General features: G+C 42.7%; 1 protein-coding gene and 1 long non-coding RNA gene across 9 annotated transcripts in view; one reads left to right on the top strand and one right to left on the bottom strand.

The window, feature by feature from the left end:
• LOC109455555 (uncharacterized) overlaps positions 1 to 5,806 on the bottom strand; it is a 34,691-nt gene extending 28,885 nt beyond the window's left edge. The window contains exon 1 of the long non-coding RNA XR_012494504.2: positions 5,647 to 5,806. This is a non-coding gene — a long non-coding RNA (uncharacterized LOC109455555). The remainder of the gene's footprint in view (positions 1 to 5,646) is intronic.
• A 107-nt stretch (positions 5,807 to 5,913) lies between these two features.
• Positions 5,914 to 20,708, top strand: part of WDR20 (WD repeat domain 20) — a 55,983-nt gene continuing 41,188 nt past the window's right edge. For 2 of the 8 annotated variants that reach the window (XM_019747230.3, XM_019747225.3), the window contains exon 1: positions 5,917 to 6,219. In XM_019747230.3, coding sequence (XP_019602789.1) covers positions 5,971 to 6,219 — 249 coding nt within the window. In that variant the 5' untranslated portion in view covers positions 5,917 to 5,970. Of the gene's footprint in view, positions 6,220 to 20,708 lie in introns of all 8 variants that reach the window. The other 6 variants (XM_019747229.3, XM_019747231.3, XM_019747223.3 and 3 more) reach the window with 6 other exon arrangements.

The raw sequence follows: 20,708 nt of genomic DNA on the forward strand, positions 1-20,708 counted from the left end.
AGAGGGACTTATTACAAGAGCACAGTGGAGACATTAGTTTTGAAAAGAAGAGATACCTCTTCCTTTGATCCTAGAAGAAACGTATGAGAAAGGGTTCAGCTAGAGATAAAAATGCAGGTATAACTTGGAAACTGAGAGAGGTTCACGGCTTATGACAGAGATTCCCAGACTGTATGGTTTTCAGAGCCCGTAGCATCTCAGTAATTTCTTCCTGTCACCCCGCGACCAAAACAAACGAACAAACAAACAAAACAAAACAAAAAATACAGTACCTAACAGTTCCATTTACTCGGTAAGTCCAAACAACCTAGTATTTACTATTCCTAATAATTTAGTAGCTGTTTGAGGAATAAATCGGGCACTATGAAGAATTTGCTCTAGTTCTGATTGAACAGCACATACAATTCGCCCATTTAAATTGTATAATTCAGTATATTTAGAATTGTGCAAATATCCACACAATCAGTATTAGAACATTTTCGTCACCTGCAAAAGAAACCCTTTACCCTTAGCAGTCACTCTCCCTCCCTCCCTGCCCCCCATCTCTAGGTACCCCCTAGCCTATGTTCTATCTCTACAGATTTGCCTGTTCTTGACATTTCATAGAAATGGATCATACATGTGGCCTTGTGTTTGCCTCCTTTCATTTGGCATAGTATTTTCAAGGTTTATCCATGTTGTATGTAGCCTGTGTCAGTATTTCACTTTCATGATGAATAATGTTCCATTGTGTGGATAGTCCGCATCTGTTCATCCATTCATCAGGTGATGGACATTTGGGTGTTTTCTATTTTTTGGCCATTGGGACTAACGCTGCTGTGAACATTCATGTATAAGCTTTTGTGTGGACATACTTTCACTGCTCTTGGGTGTACACCTGGGAGTGGAATTGCTGGGTCATATGGTAACTGTTGAAACATTTGAGGAATGCCAGGCTATTTTCCAAAGCAGCTGCACTGTTTAACATTCCTACGAGCAGTAGACGAGGGTTTGAATTTCTCCACATCCTCCCCACTTAGCCTAGTGAGTATGAAGTGGCATCTCACTGTGGTTTTGCTTTGCATTTTTCTGATCAGATTTACGTTGAGCATCTTTTCATGTGCTTATTGGCCATTTGTGTATCTTCTTTGGACAAATGTCTATTTACATCCTTTGCTCATTTTAAAATTAGGTTATTTGAGTTGTAGGAGTTCTTTGTATCTTCTACATAAAGTACCTTATCAGATATATGATTTGCATATATTTTCTCCCATTTTGTGGGTCTCTTCTAGATTTGAGTTTTAAAAAAACAATTGAATTTAAAAACATACACTTTCTTCACTAGAATTTCCATTCTTCCCCTTTTGGTAACGTAGTCTAAAAATATTTTTTAAAATTTTACTACAAGATGTTTCCCTTTTGAAACCTGAATTTAAATTTTGTTTCTGCTACTATCTAGCTCTTGGGTAGTAACTTAGACAAGTCATTTCATTACTCTGACACTTAGTTTTTTTCATTTGTAAAAAGAGAATAATGGTTCCTACCTTCTAAGTTTGTACATGGAAAGGAGCACGTGTAAGCACTTAGCATGAGGCCCACGTAGTAGGATCTAAAAAATGCGCCAGGTTTGAAGCTCTTCAGAGATCTTTAAGAAGCACTTATAGTTCACGATATGTGTGAAATATTAAGTACTGCATTCACTTAATGATTATTTAAGAAGGAATAAGATGCGTTGTACATGATCAATTCATATCTAAAAGCGTGTAAGTGAGCAATTCTGATGGTACGTCATCTTTGCCATTCTGCAAATTTGAGGCAAAAAGGAGTGCTGTGTTTAGGACACTGTGCGGGATGTTTCCCAAGCTTGCTTTCAAGTTCCATGTGGTTTTATAAGGAAGTACCGAATCCTAACATAATGATAGAACAAGCTCATGCAGTCAGATAAATCTGAGAGATTGGTTACTTCACACAGTGAGTCAGTAAACATTTCCAATAGCCTAAAGATACCCTTCTATGCCTATTTCTCTTTAGCAGGTCACTGTGGCAAACTCCTCAAAGTTTAAAAAACAAACATACTTTTCATCATCTTACTGGGTTAATCTCTGAACCTGAAAAATAATGACACGTTTGACCTAAAGTAAATACTCTTTATGTGTTAAGTTGCAAAATATTGGTATGCTCTTGTCCGCAATCTCCTGGATTGTGTCACTGTTCATACTCACTTCCTCGGGAATGGTATCCAGGCTTTAAACACCATCTATCAGCTAATGCCTGCCAGACACACGTGGGCAGCTCAGACTTGATTATTTTCTCCACACTTGATTATTCAACTGCCTCCTGGACATTTCCTCTAACTGCCCAATAGACATCTCACACCCATCATGTTCAAAACTGAACTCCTGGTCTTCCTTTCAAATCCTGCTCTGCTCCACTCTTTTCATTCAGTTAATGGAATGGCACTCCCATCCTCCAGTCACTTATGCCCACTTTGGATTCATTTTTGACTCCTCCATTTCTCCCACCAGCCCTTTCTAACCTGCTGGGAAATCCTACTGGCTTTACCTTCAGAATATACCTAGGACTCTCTAACGTCTCTCAATCTCAACTGCTACCAGCCCTAGTTCAAGCTTCCACTGCCTTTGGCCTGGATTGCTGCAGTCAGCCTCCAATGTGCCTTCCCTTCCACTTTTGCTTCCCTTAGTCTCCTCTCAAACCAGCCAACAAATGGATTCTTAAACCCTGCAATGACTTTCCTGCTCACTCTGCTCCAGCAACCTGACAGACTTGCTGTTCCTTTAACATGCTAGGTAGGCACACTCCTGCCCTGGGGTCTCTGCCATGGCTTTTCCTCTGCTTGGTCGGCTATTTCCCAAATCTGCCCACGGCCCACTCCCTCACCTCTTTCAAGTCTTTGCTGAAATGCCACCTTCTCAATGAGACTTATCTTGACTACCATATTGTAAACGGCAAACCACTCAACACACTCCCAAGCAACCCTCTTACCTTACTCTACTTTTCCTAGCACAATCGCTAGTCGGTTTATTTGTTTATTGTTTATCCTCTGTCTTCTTGCAATATAGACTCCATGATTGAGGGATTTTTGTTTGTTGATGCATCCACCAGGCTAGAATTAGTGTGGCACATGGGGACACTCAAGTAAATATTTGAGGATACAAATAATTTTAACGCGTTCCCTCACATCCTTGAGTGTGCATGTACTCCGGTAGAAAGGCAGCATATACATACGAAAAGATGAATATCAATACAAGACAATTAGCATATGCTGATAAACACCAAAAGATGGTAATGTTTTAGGATATTACATAGGAAAATGAAAGCTCGGAGGAGTGTCACAGAAGTTCAGAGAGGTAATTTTTAAATTTGGCAGGAAGGTAGTCACACCTCTTTGAAAATCTGATGAAAGCTATAGACTCCCATGATCCAATGAACATGTACACACAATTTTGAATATAATTACAAGGAGTTCAAACCCGCCCTGAAGCCAGCCATGAACTGGGAATTGAGAATCCTTGAATTTAAACATGGTTTTATCACCCAGGGCTTGGGAAAGGCTTGGTGAAGATGGAACTTAAACTAATTCTTGAAGAACAGGCTATGAAGGAGAAAATAAAGGAAAGAAGGTTCTTTTCAAGCAAAAGAAAGAGCTAAGGGTGACAGCAGAACAGTTTGACTGGAATGAGGGATTTATGCAATACTTAACAGGCTAAGAATTGCTTTGTGTATAACTTAAATACGTATATGAACTTTGCAAATCACTGAAAGTGTTTGGGCAAGAGACTATACGTCTAAAATACTGTTTCAAGAAAATTAATTTGTAAGTTGTTTATAGGAGCAAAGTTGAGAGAAAAAGTGAAATTAAGGAAATCATTCATAAAGCCATTTTATGATTCAAGTCTGAAGAAAAAGAAAGTGAACTGATAAGGTTTAGAGAATAACGAATTTGAGGCACAAATCCAATTAGAAATGCCTGGTTTGAAACTGAAAATCAGAAATGAACTTCAGATCGGGCCCAGTTATATAAATTCAGGTGTTATTTACTAAATCTTTGAGTGTGGTGGAAAAAAAATTACAAGAGAAAAAGTATTAAGAATACAGATTAGTCAAAGGCTTTGGATGGGACAAAGTGAACAGCCTATTATTGTAATCACAATAAAATATGTTGAATTTATATAGAATACAACTTAAATAGGATGCTTGAGGTATACAGGTATTATGGGTGATTGAAAATTGTGGTTGAGGGCTAATAAAATTTTTTGTTTTAATTTTTGCTTGCTATTTTTTCCTCCAAAAAGTTTTATTATGCTTTTTTCCTCCTTGATAACTAGGGAACGCAGCTGAATTATTTTTAGATGAGTCAGGATGTCACTATCCTATAAGGTGATCATCATAAATAGGTATTTTCAATGTAATATCACTATAGAAAATTGGGATAAATCCATGGTGACCACAGAAGACATCCAGGTATTTAAAGACTTCTGATTATCTATTTGACTTTTAGGTAAATGCAGATAGCATCAAAACAATACAAAATTTAAATATTTAGGGATCCATTAAGTGGGATTTGACTCTCGCTTTTTTGCCAACGTGCACAAAAGATACAGGATGTTAGTGTCAAGTGCATTATTACATCACTGGTAGAGTTTCCACTGGCATCTACCTGCTTTGTAATACATAAGATGTTTATGATCTGGATGCTTCTTCCTTTAGAACTTACCTGCTCCAGTCTATGTGACGCTCCAGCTATGATTTGAACTTAAAGAAATAGTTCATTTTTGGTGTAACAAATGTTGGAATCTCCGCCCCAAATTCTATCAGAATGTTTCTGTCACATTAGAACCTTCCTCATTCTAGTGCAACATGCCAAGAAAACCAGGTATAAAATGATAGTTGTTTAATCTTCAACACATGCACCTGTCCTTACATAGCTAGACACAGTGCAGTATACGCATACAACTATGCCCAGTAAACAATTTCGCAGATTCCACTTGAGTTTTTGTTTTTTAATCGATGATCTCTAATTTTATTAAGGGCTCTTAATAAAAGATTGAGCAAAAGAAGTGAATCCTGCTTAGAATTCCTGCTCGGGTTCCCAAAGCCATTCTCCTCCCCAACCCCTTTTCTCTAAACACCTGGTTGAAGACAGACTTAAGAAACAAGTGCTTACAACCCGCTTTCCTTAAAATCAGCCAATGCTCACCGTAATAGGTATTCAGATATTTAACTGCAAACACATTCTCTGTGTGTGTATATACTATATTCCTCTCTCTCCACCCCGCCTAAAACAAATGGTGAAGCGGAAAACTAAGGTCTTCCGGTACCTTTTCGGAGACTGACTTAGGGAGGTGCAGAGGGGATCCAGAAGATTGTGCGGGGTGTCCCAAGGGAGGCCCCGGCGGGGGGAGAGGGGGAGACGGGGAACCGGCCCTCGCGGCCTCCGGATGCTCCTGCACCCTCCCAAAGGGAGAACACCGGGGCTCCGCCCTCCGCTCACGGTACCCCACGTGCTGACTCCGGAGGGGGCAGCTGCCGAGGCGGCTCTCCTCCTTTGCTCTTCTGGGTGCCGGGGCCCCTCAGGGCAGGGCCGCAGGCAGCTGAGGAGGCCACTCCGAGCTCACCTCAGCGTTCCCGACCGCGGCTGCTACCTACCGTCTCGGCCCCTGCCGGGCGGCGGAGACAGCTCCACGACTAGCCCGCCCCCGGGCGGAGCCGGGCCTCACCTGCGCCGCGGCGGGGCCGCCCCAGGCCGCGCCCAGAGGAGGAGCCTGCGGACGCCCCGCAGCGAGGAGCGCGCCAGGTGAGCACGCCTGCGCAGTCAGGCCGTAAACAAGCCCGCCCCTTCCCCTCGGCCAGCCTCCGCTGGGCCGGCTCGCGGGTGGGAGGGGCCAGGAGGAAGAGCCGGAGGGAGAGGAAGGCGCCTGCGCGGTGGGCGTGATCCGGGCACTTGGGGCAGGATGAACGCTGCTTTCCAAGATGGCGACGGAGGGAGGAGGGAAGGAGATGAACGAGATTAAGACCCAATTCACCACCCGGGAAGGTCTGTACAAGCTGCTGCCGCACTCGGAGTACAGCCGGCCCAACCGGGTACCCTTCAACTCGCAGGGATCCAACCCTGTCCGCGTCTCCTTCGTAAACCTCAACGACCAGTCTGGCAACGGCGACCGCCTCTGCTTCAATGTGGGCCGGGAGCTCTACTTCTATATCTACAAGGGGGTCCGCAAGGTACCGACCCGGGCGTCACCGGGGCCACCCAGCGGCGTGGGCAGAGGCCGGGAGCAGGGCGGTGACAGCGGGGGCCTGGGTGACCGATAGGGGTGGCCGTCGCTCTTACTTTTGAGTGGGCCGGTAACTCCACTGGGGTGCCCCTGAGGAAGGGGGATTCGGGAGTGAGCCGGCTGGTGGCGGTGGCGTTTCGAAGGTATGGGGGCGGTGGAAAGAGACCGTGGGGTGCGGGGTTCGGTCTGGGAGGCCCCGGGAGGGGCCGTCTGCCTCTCCTCTGGCGGGGTCCGTCAGGCTCTGACACGGCCAGGGAGCGGGCCTGCGAGTCCCCGGAAGAGGTGGGGTGGCCGTCTAGTCTACTTAGGTTGCCTCGCCTCCCGGGAGGGTTGGGAGTCTCGCTCTGGGTTAGAGAACGGGCGGCTTGGGAAGGTCTGTAAGGCGGAACCCGGGCTGGGAAGCGGACGGCTTGAGACTAGGTCAGAAAGGACCTGCTCGGCACGAAGGGCTACTCCACCTGCTGCCGCACTGACACTTCCTAGGAGCCTCTCCTGGTGTTGACACTCTATTTACAAAAACACCCGAGGGAGGACTGCTGTCACTGTCTCTGCCGAGGGAACCTTCTTCTGAGAGGTTGTTAAAGAGGGTCATCTTGTCCCTTCTGGTATGGGAGGGCTGATTACTACAGTTGTGAGGTCGAAATGATGCTGTCAATGAACTAAGGTGGTTCATAAGGGTTCGGTGTGAGCGTGCCCAGATCAGTCTTGTCCAACAAGTCAGACTATGTCCCAAACAGGGAGGCCTATGCCTTAAAAGCTACTTTACAAGAACCATTCTTGGCAGGCGACTTAACAGTGATTCTGTGAAGCATGTAATCATCCTTTAAAAATAATCTCTTTAAAAGAAGCAACTTATTAGAATTTTTCTTTCATTGGCAACATAACTTTGTTCTCATTGAGAACTGCTTTTGAGATATGCGTTCTTTGACTTGACTCTTGGAAGAGTGAGGAAATGAATGTACTCCACAGCACCTAGACATGGGAAAAGGTGGTAACAGATTTAGAAATGTTCAGTTAGTGTAAAAATAAATTGTATATACTGAAGAGTGAACATTCTCTTAAGTTTTAATAGCCAGAACAGTTTGTTTTTGCTTGGTTAAAAAAACTAGGGAATGACAGTGCTATTTAAATGACAGTGGTAGCAAGTTGTCTCATTTGTTCAAGGTGAATCTTTTTTGTTAGTGTTTGTGATAAGTGTACCACTCACTGTCTTTGAAGTATGCTGTTATAAGTTACTGAAAGCACACCGCTTGGCTTTACTTTTTCTCTTTTGGAACTAGGAAAGTGAAGTCATTAGTCTAGGAGCTGAAGTTTTAGTCCTACTCCCAACTTTGTCACTGACTTGCTGGGTGACCTTGGACAAGTTATTTAACTTCTTTCTGGACCTCTTTAAAAGGAGAAATGCTGCAGTACACACGCTGTAATTTATAATATAAAGACTAATGAACTTTAAAGCCCTGAAACAGTAGATGTAAGATATAGTTAAAATAAGCATTAAGAGTAACTGTCAAACAGGAAGCTTCTATCTTGATATTGGTACTAGGACTGAAAGGATCAGCTTTTTCTCTGGAAATAAGTTTAGAATTTTAAGTTATTAAATTTCATTTATATAAAGATACAAAAAGTGCTTAAAAACTAAATTTACTAGTAATTACTAGTGTAGGCATCACCATTTTTTAGAATAGTTTTCTTTGAAAGTATATTATTTCTGGAGCATGCCAGTAGCAAACCTTAACTGGATCTGGCAGCCCTGGTTTGCATCATAAAAACAGGCCCCTTGCCTGAAAGTATCACAACAGTGTTCTCCTTTAGTGGGATGCTATCAGTGAAGGGTAAAACTTAGGGGAGCCTTTCAACACCACCAAAAAATGATTTTGAACAAGACAAAAATCTTAAACATCAAATTTGTGTTTAGTTGTGTAATTTATTTGAGCACTTTAATTTTTTGGTGAAATTTCATTTTCACGTGGTAGTATCTTGTAAATACATTTGTATCTTGTAGATACACATGGTGAATGTTTCAACTCTCTTCTAGCCACTGTAATTAAAACATTTTTTCCCCATGAATGAATTGGTTTATTATTTTTGAGTATAGATGATTGTTTTTGGAACTCTGTTTTCTGATTTTAAAACAGAGCACATAATTTTCCTTAATCAGTAACCCAAACTGACTTTTTGGAGTTAGGCATTATACATCAGTTTTTGACAGTTGGTCATTTTGACTATTTTTTTCCCGTTTTTCTTCAGGGCATGTAAAGTTTTACAACAGTTTTTCAGATCATTCAGAAGACCAAATTTGGATGAGTATATTCAACTTAAACCTGCATGTAAAATGAGTGAGAATAGCCTCTGAAAAAACTGAAATCACGGACTCTGTGCTGCCATTCCTGCGAGGAAGTGTGGAATCATGGGGGAGGGGAGTAGATGGGGAGGTGGTCTAACATCTGAGTCCAGGAGAGTAAGCTTGGCCCTGTTAAGACATGTACAGGTCACTTTCTGGAGCCCAAAGGGACCTCAGAGCTTATGCAGTCTCACCCCCTCAGAGAAAACCAAAGTGAGAGAGCATGTGCAAACCTGTGTTATAGCGGTTTCTCACAGAAAAATGAAGCACACCTGAATCCAAAGACCTGTCTTAATAAGAAGAGACTGATCAAGTTTTTTGGTTACACAGATGCCATATACTCCAAGCATTTCAGAATTTACCCCCGCATTCTGCCTATATTATCTCATTGAATCTTGGTGGCACTCACAATCAAAGTTTGGAATGGAGTTTCTTGTGTGAGGCGATATAATTTTATGAATTTATTTTGCTCAACTGAAGATAATGTGAACATTGCTTTAATCATTAGCACATTGGTACTAATCATTTCAACAAAGATTTGAGTGACGTATGATAATTATACTAGGCAAGGTGATATGGGGTTTCCAGAGATGAGTAAGACCCTGCCGCTCCCCAAAGGACATTCAGCTGCTAACTTTCAAGCCTCTTTAGAGCATACTTTGCTTTCCTTTTTTTAAAAAGGTTGTTTTAGGATAAAGATGCCAAAGGTAGCTGGGATAATTGGACTTACCTTTCATTTTGTGGAGACCTGTTTTAACATAAATGTGACTGGCCACCATTCAGATCTCAGCCGAAACGTCACTTCCTCAGCAAATCCTTCTTTGAATTCCCAGCATCCTGTACGTTGCCTTTCTAGCACTTTTTAAACTTTGTGATTCTCTGGGTGACCATCTCTTCTATAAACGAAGCTCCCTTAGAATAGGAGAATAGGGACCACGTCTTTTCTGCTTTCTCTGTCTTCCTACCCAGCAGTGACCAGCACAGAGTAGGCCCCTACTATTTATTTGTTGAGTAAATGACTGAATAAACGTCCATCTGTGTCATACTTTAAAAAGATCTTTAGAAGCTGAAAAACATATTCAATTTGGGCCCCAAAGTAACAGGTATTTTTAGTAGCTCACATCTTTTTAAAGACATTTAAAATTATTGTTAGTAGGTTACAAATTTAGCTTTCTTGCAACTGGGAAATTATGTAGCAAGAGACAAGAGCAGATCACTTTTGATCTACTTCTGTCCAATTGTGCTACCTACCATAGCTGCGTACCAACTAACAACTTTTTAAAACTATGTCTACTCAGAATTACTTGATATTCAAGTCAAAGAGCCTTACTCCCTCCCCCAATCTTAAGATTCCTGGCTGCAAATGTACTGCCCAGAGATGTTATTGAAGCAATTCCTACAATAGGTGAGAAGTAGAATTAGATGGCTTTCCAAGGCCTTTTCAACTCTTAAGGTTGTGTGATTCTGTGCTCAATAATTTTTAAATAAAAATAAAGTCATCTTTCTGTTGGGAAGATGTCTTCATGTCTTGGACTCATTGCCTTCTTCTTGATTGGGAATTGGGGAGAGTGGAGTGTTTGTGAAAGCAAGTTGAACACATTGTGATTCTAGGTCTTTATGCTAGAAAAAGCTTTGTACTCACCATGCTGAGATGAAGCTGGGGCCAGAAGAAGAGTCGGCTAATACTAGCTAAAATATTTTTAGAGCCAGAGTTATCCAGGAGGGTAATGGGTTGGCCTGGGAGAGAATGAGTATTCTGTCTGGAAAATATTCTGTGTCTTTGGCAGGACAGCAGGACCACCTGTTGGCAACTGAGGAATTCATGCTTTGTGTAGGAGGGCGAACTAGATGCCTTTTAAAGGTTTTTTTCCACAGACAAGTTTTAGATACTGGATTGCTCCAGAGAAGGTCATGTTCACACCCTTCTCCCCATTTGTAATTTTCACACCTCTCTGCTCCCCATTTAAAGTTTAGAAAGAAGCTTAGAAGTCTAGAACTTTTTATATCAAATTTACTTTGAGTTATTTTGTACTTAATTTAGTAGGGCACGTGGAATTGAGTGGAAATCTGTATTTTTCCATTAAGGGCTACTTAATCACTTCTGAAATATTAATAAAGATATAGTTATTTGACTATAGAATCTTATAACCGAGGGAAAGCATCTTAACTTACCACTTACAGTAGGCTTGAGAAACTTTCATCTGATACTTTGGTTCTGTTGACCTTGAAGCAGAGGGTGGTGATGAGATTTTGAAAGACTCCCTGGGTGGATATCAGCAATGGCCAGAATCTCCCAGAACATGTCAGTGAAATCCACGAGCTAGCCATGAATGTCATTCTTTCAACAAATATTTATGGGGCACGCCTACCAGATAGGCAGTACTGTTCTAGATGCTGGGTGTAGACAGTCTCTGCCCTTCAGAAACTTGTCACCTATATTTATTTTTATTGAGTTCATCTAGAGTGACTTAATTTATTTAAGTATTTGTTATGCTCTGGTAGAAAATCTGAGCAAGAATCAAAATATAGTTAGTGGATTTTGTTACTGACTGGTTTGGCTGTATGCCTAAACAACCTAGTTTTAAAAATAAATGTGAAGGTTTTTGTAGTCTGGTATTTGATGTCTTAGAGAACAATTTTATTTATATATCAAAGAGGTTAGTTTGTGTAGAAATATAAAATGTGGCCTTACTTGGTTATTTAGGAGTAGACATCGAAAAATAGAAATAACTTTAATTGACAGGCATACTCAGGCTTAGTTTTCAGGACATTTTAAGTTGTCTGAGAATATCAGTGACAAGTTACCTTATCCTCTAAACATTTGGCATCTATTTTTCCTAATAGAGTACAAGGTACAAGATATGATCGAACAATATGGTGAATGTTTAAATAAAAACAAATTTATTACAGTAAAAGACACATTGCCATTAATCCCCCTCAAAATACTCTCCCTCCACTTCAAACACACATCCCCTCGTTCTTGCTACTTTCTGAAGCAGTTCTGCAAGTCCTCTTTCATGAGTGTCTTTAGTTGCGCTGTCATGGCTGCCTCAATGTCTTGAATCATTTTGATTTTGGGGAAGAGCCAGAAGTCACACGGTGCCAGATCCGGTGAATCAGGTGGATGAGGACACACTGTAATGTTTTTATTTGACAGAAATTGCCGTGTACCAGAAGCCATGTGTGACACGGAGCGTTGTCACGATGGAGGATGATTTCTGGCACTTTAAAACACACCTCCTCTCAATCGTAGCTCACACCTGACTGACTGCACCGAACAAGTTGAAACTTGTCACACATTATCACTAAGGTTCTCGTGCTGCTTCTTATATTCAAGATTCCTGCCTTTCTGTTGGATGGCACTGGGCAGCAGCATTCACCGTATTTCGTGATCACAACAGAAAGGCTTTGTGTCACACTTCGCTTCTAATACACGGCAATTTCTGTCAAATAAACACATTACAGTGTGTCCTCATCCACCTTATTCACTTGATCTGGCACCTTGTCGCTTCTGGCTCTTCCCCAAAGTCAAAATGACCATGAAAGGTAAACGTTTTGAATTGATTCAGGACATGAAGGCAGCCACGCCAGCACAACTAAGGACACTCATGAAAGAGGACTTCCAGAACTGCTTCAGAAAGTGGCAAAAATGATGGGGTAAGTGTGTTCGAAGTGAGGGGGATTAATGGCAATGTGTCTTTTACTGTAGTAATTTTTTAAGTTTAAACATTCACCTCATAGATCTTGCCTTAAGAACATAATCCTCATTCATGAAGTGCATACTGCAGAAGTGTTGCGTACAGAGTACTGCTGTCTGTGGTGGATGACGTGAGAGGGCACTGATGTTTCCAGTCGGTGAGGAGCTTCTGTGCTGATAATTGTAATACGAAGTCGAAGGCATGTGCTGTGCTTGTGCATAAGTGGTACCAGAAACGGGGGATTAAGGAGTAAAGGTGAAGTGGTTGTCTGCTAGCAGGGGAAGAACACTGGGGTGGATTTCAACTAGCTGCTTTGCCTCAAAATGCTGTGTCCAGAACACATTTCCGTACATTTTAAAACTTGTAGCCTTATGTTTCTAATTTCAGAAATGCTTTATCTTGATTTCTGATTGAACTTCAGTTGGCAATTGCTCTTTTGGCAAAAGCATTTTCTCAACTTCACAGCTTCTCTACCAATTGGTAATTTGTAAATTGAGTAATGTTTTGCATTATCAAATCTATTTTGTAACATGGATTTTTAAAAAGTAGGGTTTATTGTACTAAAAACAAGCCAAATCGATCTGTGCCACACCTTATCTTGTTTTGTAGCAGTAGGAAGATGGGCTTGAAACTATACATTTTATAGGAAAGAAGCAGTAATTGTTCATGAGGAAGGAATTTATAAGGTTTTTCTATTTTAAAAGTAAGAACGGGAATATTTTAACATATTCTGAAGTAACCATGCTCTAGACGTCTCCTGTGACCTGGGGCTGTTTTTCCTCTGGTTGGCGCACAACCCGTTCACTGTTGTGCTTGGCTTTTCTTCCTGCTGCAGCGGAACTCGTCCGTAGTCATCCTCTTCTCTTACTCTGAACAGAATCTGAGGGCTGCACCAGCCTAGATGGGAAAGAATGTTTTACCTCTTTATTTTTACAACCTCTAACTGAATTTTAACATGTCCTTCAATTGTGAGTATAGGCAACAAATCACAGTAGTAACAGACCTGTGACTTTTATCACCAATAAAAATCACAGATGTTTGCATATCACATTATGGTTGTTGCAGATATATCAGATATCATTTATACTCATCACTGCTTTGAAATTACAGTAGTGTGGGTCTGCTACTAGTGCTTGTTACTCTTTATGTGAAATAAAGAAACTTTTAAAAATCCTAAATTTGTTTAAATGGTATAACTGATTTTAATACAATTGATCTCCTTTGTAATCTTTTGTATTTGAAAACATTATTGTGAGAAGGAGTTCATGGCACAGGAAGTGCAAGCAGCCTGGTTTTGATGAGTCTCAGCTCACTTTCTTGAGTATCGTGCGTGTGACGGAGTGGAAAGGGGGGTGCTGGTGTCTCCTGCCCGGTGGTGAAGCGCTGCGCTGAGCTCCGGGAAGGGCGCTCTGAGCGCCTGTGGTGTTTTCGTCCAGCAGTTGAGTCTCTAGAATGCTGAGTTGGCCTTGCCATGTGCTGCTTTTCTTTTTCTTCCCGATCGTTCTTCTGCCTGTTGCTGGGCTTAGAGAGGGAGGAGCACAAGCTCCGCTCAGCCAGGGGTCGCGCGCCGTCTTCCCTTTGGGTCAGGTAGTAGATGATTAGAATGCCAGGTGTGTCTCAGTTGCAGTGGGAACTTGAGGGACTTGAACACCGTGACATTTGAACTGAGTGCTGATGGGCGGGTGGGCGGGAGGGGGCGAGAATTCTAAACCAGGAGAAGCAGAAGCCCAAGGCCTAAGGACGAGGCATTTGATGGCGCCTTCTGAGAGTCGTGAGCTGCGCTGTGAGGGTGGAAGCCCGTGCAAAGCTTGCGAGGATGGACGGCCTTCCTGGGTGGAAATCATTCCAGCTTCGGCTGTAGCCTCGCTTCCAGAACTCAGCGTGACTGAGAAATGTCTCGTGTTTTCTCTCACTTGCTACTGCTTCTGAGATGCGCACTGCCTCAGTGTGTTACTCGTCCTCCTTCGGGACTCCTGCTGCCTTGTGCTCTGTCAGGACTCAGGTCATGAGATTGTATCAGCCCCCCCCCCCCAATACCTTCTTTTCTCAATGGGTTTAGCGCCTGCCGCACTGCCACTGTCACGCCTGTCGTCAGAGCTGTAGTTACTCACGTCGCCCCCCAACCCAAGCACTCACTCCAGTTCTGCCCCTGCCTGAGTCTAATCCTACAGCACAGGCGTTGTTCTCTCCTTCATCTTAGAAAGGCTGGGGTAACCGTGTCTGGTCCCCACTCACTCCCTAGGGGTCCTTTGCTCGGGCAGCTACTACTGCCCCATCTCTCAGCCACTCCTTAGAGCAAAGCTCCTCAAGTGCGGTCCACAGACCAGCACCTTCAGCGTCTTCACCTGGGGGCTTGTTGGAGGTGCAGAAGTGGCCCCAGTCCAGGCTTAGGGAGTCATGGTCTGCACTCTCAGAGGGTCCCCGGCGGGTCCTGTGCTCGCTGAGGTTGGACAGCGCCGATCTTGACTCCTTCACATGCTCTCGGCCTCTGCAGACTTACTCCTGCCAAATGGTTGTACCTTCCTACCGTCTATTGTAAGTGTACAACTCTATGATTTTGAGTAAATTTACCAGTTTGCACAACTATTATCATAATCTGGTTTTAGAACATGAGGGATTGTTTTTAAATTTAATTTTGTGTAAGTTTCAGTTATGCCCGATGAATAATTTCTCAAGATCTGCTGTAAACATAGTGCTTCTCGTTAACAATCTGGTGTTGTGCACTTCCACATTTCTTAGAGTAGATCTCGTGTTACGTGTTCTTACCACAAAAAACCAAAACAAAGGCACGCAAGGAAACTTTGGGAGGTGATGGATCTGTCTGTTACCTGCTTGTGGTGATGGTATCACGGTGTATGCGTAGGTCCAAACTCATCAAATGTGTACCTATAATATGTGCAGTTCCTTGTATATCGATTATATCCCAATAAATATGTTAAGAACTAATTTACTTTTGTGTTTAATTGTATAAAACATTTATGTGGTTCCAGCCACAAACTATAAAGCTACTCAGAGATCCAGCTTCCGTTTCTGTCCTCCCCTTCAGTTCCCTTTCTCTTCCTGTGATCATTTTATTTGGTTTTGCCTCATGCTTCTGCTGTGATAAGAGTAAGATGCCATTTGAGCAGGGACGTGAAAGAGTTGAGGGAGCGTCCTGTGTAAGGCATTGGGTACTTTTCTTGCTGCTTAATGAGACATTGTTGGAGTCCTTTCCGTGTTAATTAGTAAATGGAGAGCTTCATGCTTTCTTATACTTGCTTTACAGTCACACTGTGGCTGTATCACTACTTAACCAGATGACTCTTGGTTGTTCATCTTTTTAAAAAAAATACAAACAATGCTGTAGTAAATAACTTGGTAGGCATATGTTTTGCACAGAGACAGGTCTGTCTGTAGGATGTATTTCCAGAGGAGGTACTGCTGGATCAGAGAGTACTGCTGGCTTGTATGGACTTTTGATAGATGGCATCAAATCACCCTCCGTAGGGAGGACTTGTACTAGTTCGTACTGACATGAGAGCAGCCTGTCTCACCACTGCCTCGCTAACAGTGGTGTCAGACTTCTGCACTGGATCTGATAGAGGAGAAATTAGTGTAATTTTTGTTCGTTTGTTTTTCCCTTGTAACGAAAGAGGTTGAGCATTCTTCTACATATTAAGAGCGAAATGTAGTTCCTTTTCTGTGAACTGTTTTTTATCCCTTGTCCATTTTTCCATTGGATTATTGGATAGCTTGATTTTTTTTTAAGAAGGAGCTCTTTATGTATTAAGGAGATTAATCCTTTGTGATATGAATTACAGATTTTTTTTCTTCCCAGTTTGTCATCTGTCTTATAACTTTGCTTAGGGGTGTGTGTGTTCATTTTTGCCATGAAAAATTTTCTTATTTTTGTAGTGAAATTTATAAATCTGTAAATTTTCTTTTATAAGCTTTTATAGATAATTTTGAGCCACCGTTTTATTTAGGTGTTAACCAGTTGCCATTCTCCAAGGTTTAAATAACAGGGAAGAGATTTACATTTTAATATTTGAGAGTTTGGTTTAACAAAGACTTTTCTGGAAGGAAGAGATGCACATTTGAATGTGCTATAAAAGGAGATGGTGGATGGTGATTCACTCGTGGTTCTTAAGGTTCAGCATATCTTAAATATATTATAGTGGAGGGATGTGTGGGTTTGCAAGTAACAGGAAACCCAGTTTAAACTGGTTTAAACTTTAAAGGGGATGCATTGGATTATGTCATTGAAAATCCCAGGCGTAATGTGGGTTTCAGGCACGGTTTGATTAGGGTACCAGCTCTTTTGCTGAGATTCTCTTGGTTTTGCTTTCCACTGTGTGTCAGCCTGGCTCATGTGGCAAATGGTGGTAGAGGTTGTAGGCTTCACGTTTCTGTGCCAATGGGCCAGAATGAGAGCCAGTCTCCAGGATGAGAATGAACAGCTCTTGTGACTTTCTCAGAAGAAGAAGGATGCCCCCAGCAAATCTCTGTCTTTGAGTCATTATCCCAGATTGGATTACCAGCCAGTTCCTGAGGCCAAGGAATTTTGCACTGGTTGGCTGAGTCTTGGCCAACCCACACCTTTAACAAGGGGGTTGGATTATCTACATTATATGATTGCTCTGGAGCCCACTCTGGAGCTGCCTGTGAGCAGATAGATACCAGACAAGAGAATAGAGCTATAGATAGTTACTGGGTAGGCAAACAAGACGCGAACTACACTGAGGGGCTCACGCTGGTAATAGACAGCGTTCCATTTTACAGGAATGAATTTGTTGAGATTATAGCCCTCTAAGGACTTCCTTGAGTAAAGGAGTCTTTCACGTTCCCCGTCGTAAGCCAGACGTGGTCAGTGGTAATTAGCAGCGCTCACAGAGGCAGGCTTGCCAGTGCCTTTTGCGTTTGTTGAGAGGCTTGTAGAAGTTAGTCACAGCTTCAGGTCTTTTGCTAGTTCGCGTACTGGGCTACCCCACGAGCGGGCTGTGTCCAGTGTCTGGATCGCCTGGAGCTCGCTTTGTTTAGAAGCTACATCGTCCTTATCCTGGTGTCCTGGAAAAAAGTGCTCACACTGTCCTTTCCCATCCCTTCTTAATTCTTTCCGCTTAATTAGAGGAATTGCACAACTTACATTGCCCTTTTTTTCCCTCTGGATTTGGGAACAGGTGTACATGTAGCTAGTGAGACTGAGGGCAGTATTAGCTCAGCTAATTAAAAAATGGTGGGTGTTATGCTCAGGGCTTTCCCTGATGTGGCGATTTGTGTTTCCCAGAGGACTGAGAGCTGGGAAAGCTTCATGGAGTCCCGCTGCCGCACTGTGCGGTGCGGCCCAGCGGCGGCCCAGGGCCGTTTGCCGTTCCCTGGCATCCCTTTGGAACCTCTGCCCTCAGACTCAGGCCACCTTGCTCTTTCTCTCTCACGACTTCCTGGCCACCTCTGCTCATTGAAGACTTTGGTACCTACCTGCCTCCCAGCCTTGCTTTCCACTGCAGTTCTGCCGTCATCTCACCTGGCTTCATATCCACGGCATGACCCATCAAGCACCTTGGCTCCTTGGCGTCTTGGTTTCCGTGTCCACCCCCAGTGGCCTCCTGTAGTCTGACACTCTGGGTCTTCTCCTCAGCTGAAATGGCTTCAGCTCCAAAATTGCTTGTAATTCAGATAGAAACAGTCGTCGTCCTGCTCCGATGTGACCTCGTCCCCCACGGCTGTCGTTTCTCTGGGATGCTGAGCGCTCAGCTTCACGCTGCAGATGCACCACACCGACCCGTGCGGCCCACAGCCTCCTCGCCTCAGCAGCATCTGACCCTGCTGCGCACCTTCTCTGCTGCAACACTCCTGTCGGGCGGGCGGGACACTTCAGTCTTGACTTTCCCTGGCCATTCACGCCTTCCGCCCTCGCCAGTTCCTTCTACTCTACCTAGTCCTTCCCTGGATTCCCTTAGGACTCAGCCCTCTTCCCTTTCCTCACTCCCATCATAAGTCTTGACTATATCTGTATCCTTTGTTTCCTAAAATTGTTTCTTTATGCCTTTTCTCCTGACCAAAGGAAAAGGTATTTATTGCAGTAAATTAATCCAGAGGGCATTCGGTGAAAGCAAGAATCCATTTCTTAGGGCAGTAGAACTTCCATCACTTCCTTCTCCTGGTGGTGATTTTGGCCGGTTCCTTTTCCCGCTTCTGTTGCCTTTTGCTTTCTGGACCATCGGTCTGCGATCCTGGACGTGGGCGTCCCGCGTGGGGACTGTGGCCCTCCTCTGCAGAGCTGGGACCTGTGCCTGAACCTTTGGGGCGCTCAGGGCTCTGCCATTTTAGTCACCAGCGGGAGCGTCACTCATTCATATTTTAAATTTTTCTTGAACAGATTTGCAAGAGTGTCAATTAAAATTTTGTTTCATGGAACCAGTTACTGTTTTGTCGTTTTCTGTTTCTGTTTGTTAATACTGTTATCTTTATTTCCTTTCTGTTTTCTTTAGGTTTACTCTGTTCTTTTTCTAGCTTTCTGAATTGAAAACAGGTTTTCAGCCTTTCTTTTTAATGATGTGCTCAGGCTATAGAAGTATTGCTTTAACACTCTCCCATAAGTTAGATGTGTGGTAATAGCATTGTCATTAAGATGTAAATTTTTTTTATTTCCGTTTTTATTCCCCCTTTAACCCTTGAATTTCTAAACAGGCATTTTTTTCTTTTTTTCCTAAGCAGGCATTTTGTAGTTTCTATTCATGGTGTTTAATTTTGTTCTTGATTAACTTATTTGCATTACATGGTCATAGAATATGTTTTGTTTTTTATTTCAGTTATTTGAAATGTGATGAGACTGGTTTAAATGTGCTCTGTATTTCTAAAAGAATGTATATCCTCTGTTTGTTAGGCTCAGGGTGATATCTCTGTGTGTCAAGTTTTTAATGCTTTTCACGCTGTCCTTAGCTTTATAATTTTTATGATAGCTTTATTTATCAGTTAATAAGAGGTGTGTTAAACATGTCACCGTGATTCTGGACTTGTCAATTTCTCTTTGTCACTTTTGCTTTATATTAAATTCAGAATTGTTAATCTTTGTAGCTTATTCTTTGTTTTGGTATACTATACTTTTCACTATCTCTGTTTTTGTCATAAGTTCTATTTTGAGGACTGGAGAATTAGTTTATTTTTGTTAGTGTTTGCATGAAATGTCTTTTTTTTTAATTAAAGTTTATTGGGGTGACAATTGTTAGTAAAGTTACATACATTTCAGGTGTACAATTCTGTCTTACATCATCTATAAATCCCCTTGTGTGTTCACCACCCAGAGTCAGTTCTCCTCCCATCATCATATATTTGAATGAAATGTCTTTCCCTTATTTTCAACTTATTTATGTAGTTTTGTTTTCTGTGTGTCTTTTTTGGTCCTCTTAAATGTTTTCTATTTCGTTATTTGTGCCACTTTCTTCTCCTCTACCTCCCCCCGGACGCCCACTCACACCGACTTTCCCTCCACCAGGAATTCCCGTTGATTTTATCTCCAAAGCAGATCTTGAATACGTCTGCTTTTGTTCTCGCTCCCTCACTCATCTCACCTGGACACCATGCAGCCCTCTGATTGGTGTGCTTTGCTCTTGCTGCCCTCTGATTTGTTCTCTATACAGTAGCCAGAGTGAGCTATAAAAATGGGAACCTGATTGTCACGCCCAGGCTTAACATCTTTCAGTGGTTCTTGTTGCTTTTAGCTTTAAAGACAAAGCGAGTGTAGGCCTGGCCCCTGGTTACCGTCTCATCCTCCTCTCCTCCTTCCCCAGCTCTCCTCACACACTGGCTTCCTTTCCATTCTTCCAACAAGCCTTCCCCTTCTTGCCACAGACTCTTAGGTGCGGTTTCCTTTGCCGGGAAAGTACTTCCGCTCCCCATCCCTTACCTGTTTAATTCCTACTCTTTCAAAGCTTAGCTCGTGTGTCATTTTTGCCCAGTCCTCTTATCCTGACCCGAGAATAGGTCAGGTCTCCTGTTACTCCCTGCCAGGCTGTCTCTCTAGCACAGGTCACGATCATAATAAAATACTTTTAATTTGAAATTTAATGCCCCTCTCTCCCCATCCCCTCAACTAGATTGCCAGCTCAGGAGGGCTGATTCGTCTGACTGATCCGTTGCTGAACTCCCTGGGCTCGCTCAGCGCCTTGGGTGCCTTATAGGCATGCTCTGAAGATTTAAATGAGCGGGTACATGTATAAGTGACTTTGTCATTTGTTTGTTGACAGTGGGTGGATTGCTGTGCTAAGCATATTGTCTTGAATGTAGTTGGTATTTGATTAAATATTTCAAAGAATCAATCTGATCCTTCTCATCTCTGTCCTGAGATGATGTTTTAAAGAACAGCAAACTGTTAATGTGTACCCCATTTCTGTTATTCCTCTCTTCCCCCTTCTCCCA

The sequence above is a fragment of the Rhinolophus sinicus genome, chromosome 3 (genome assembly GCF_057876585.1).
Source record: "Rhinolophus sinicus isolate RSI-liver-muscle chromosome 3, RSI-T2T, whole genome shotgun sequence".
In the NCBI taxonomy this organism is placed as follows: Eukaryota; Metazoa; Chordata; class Mammalia; order Chiroptera; family Rhinolophidae; genus Rhinolophus; species Rhinolophus sinicus.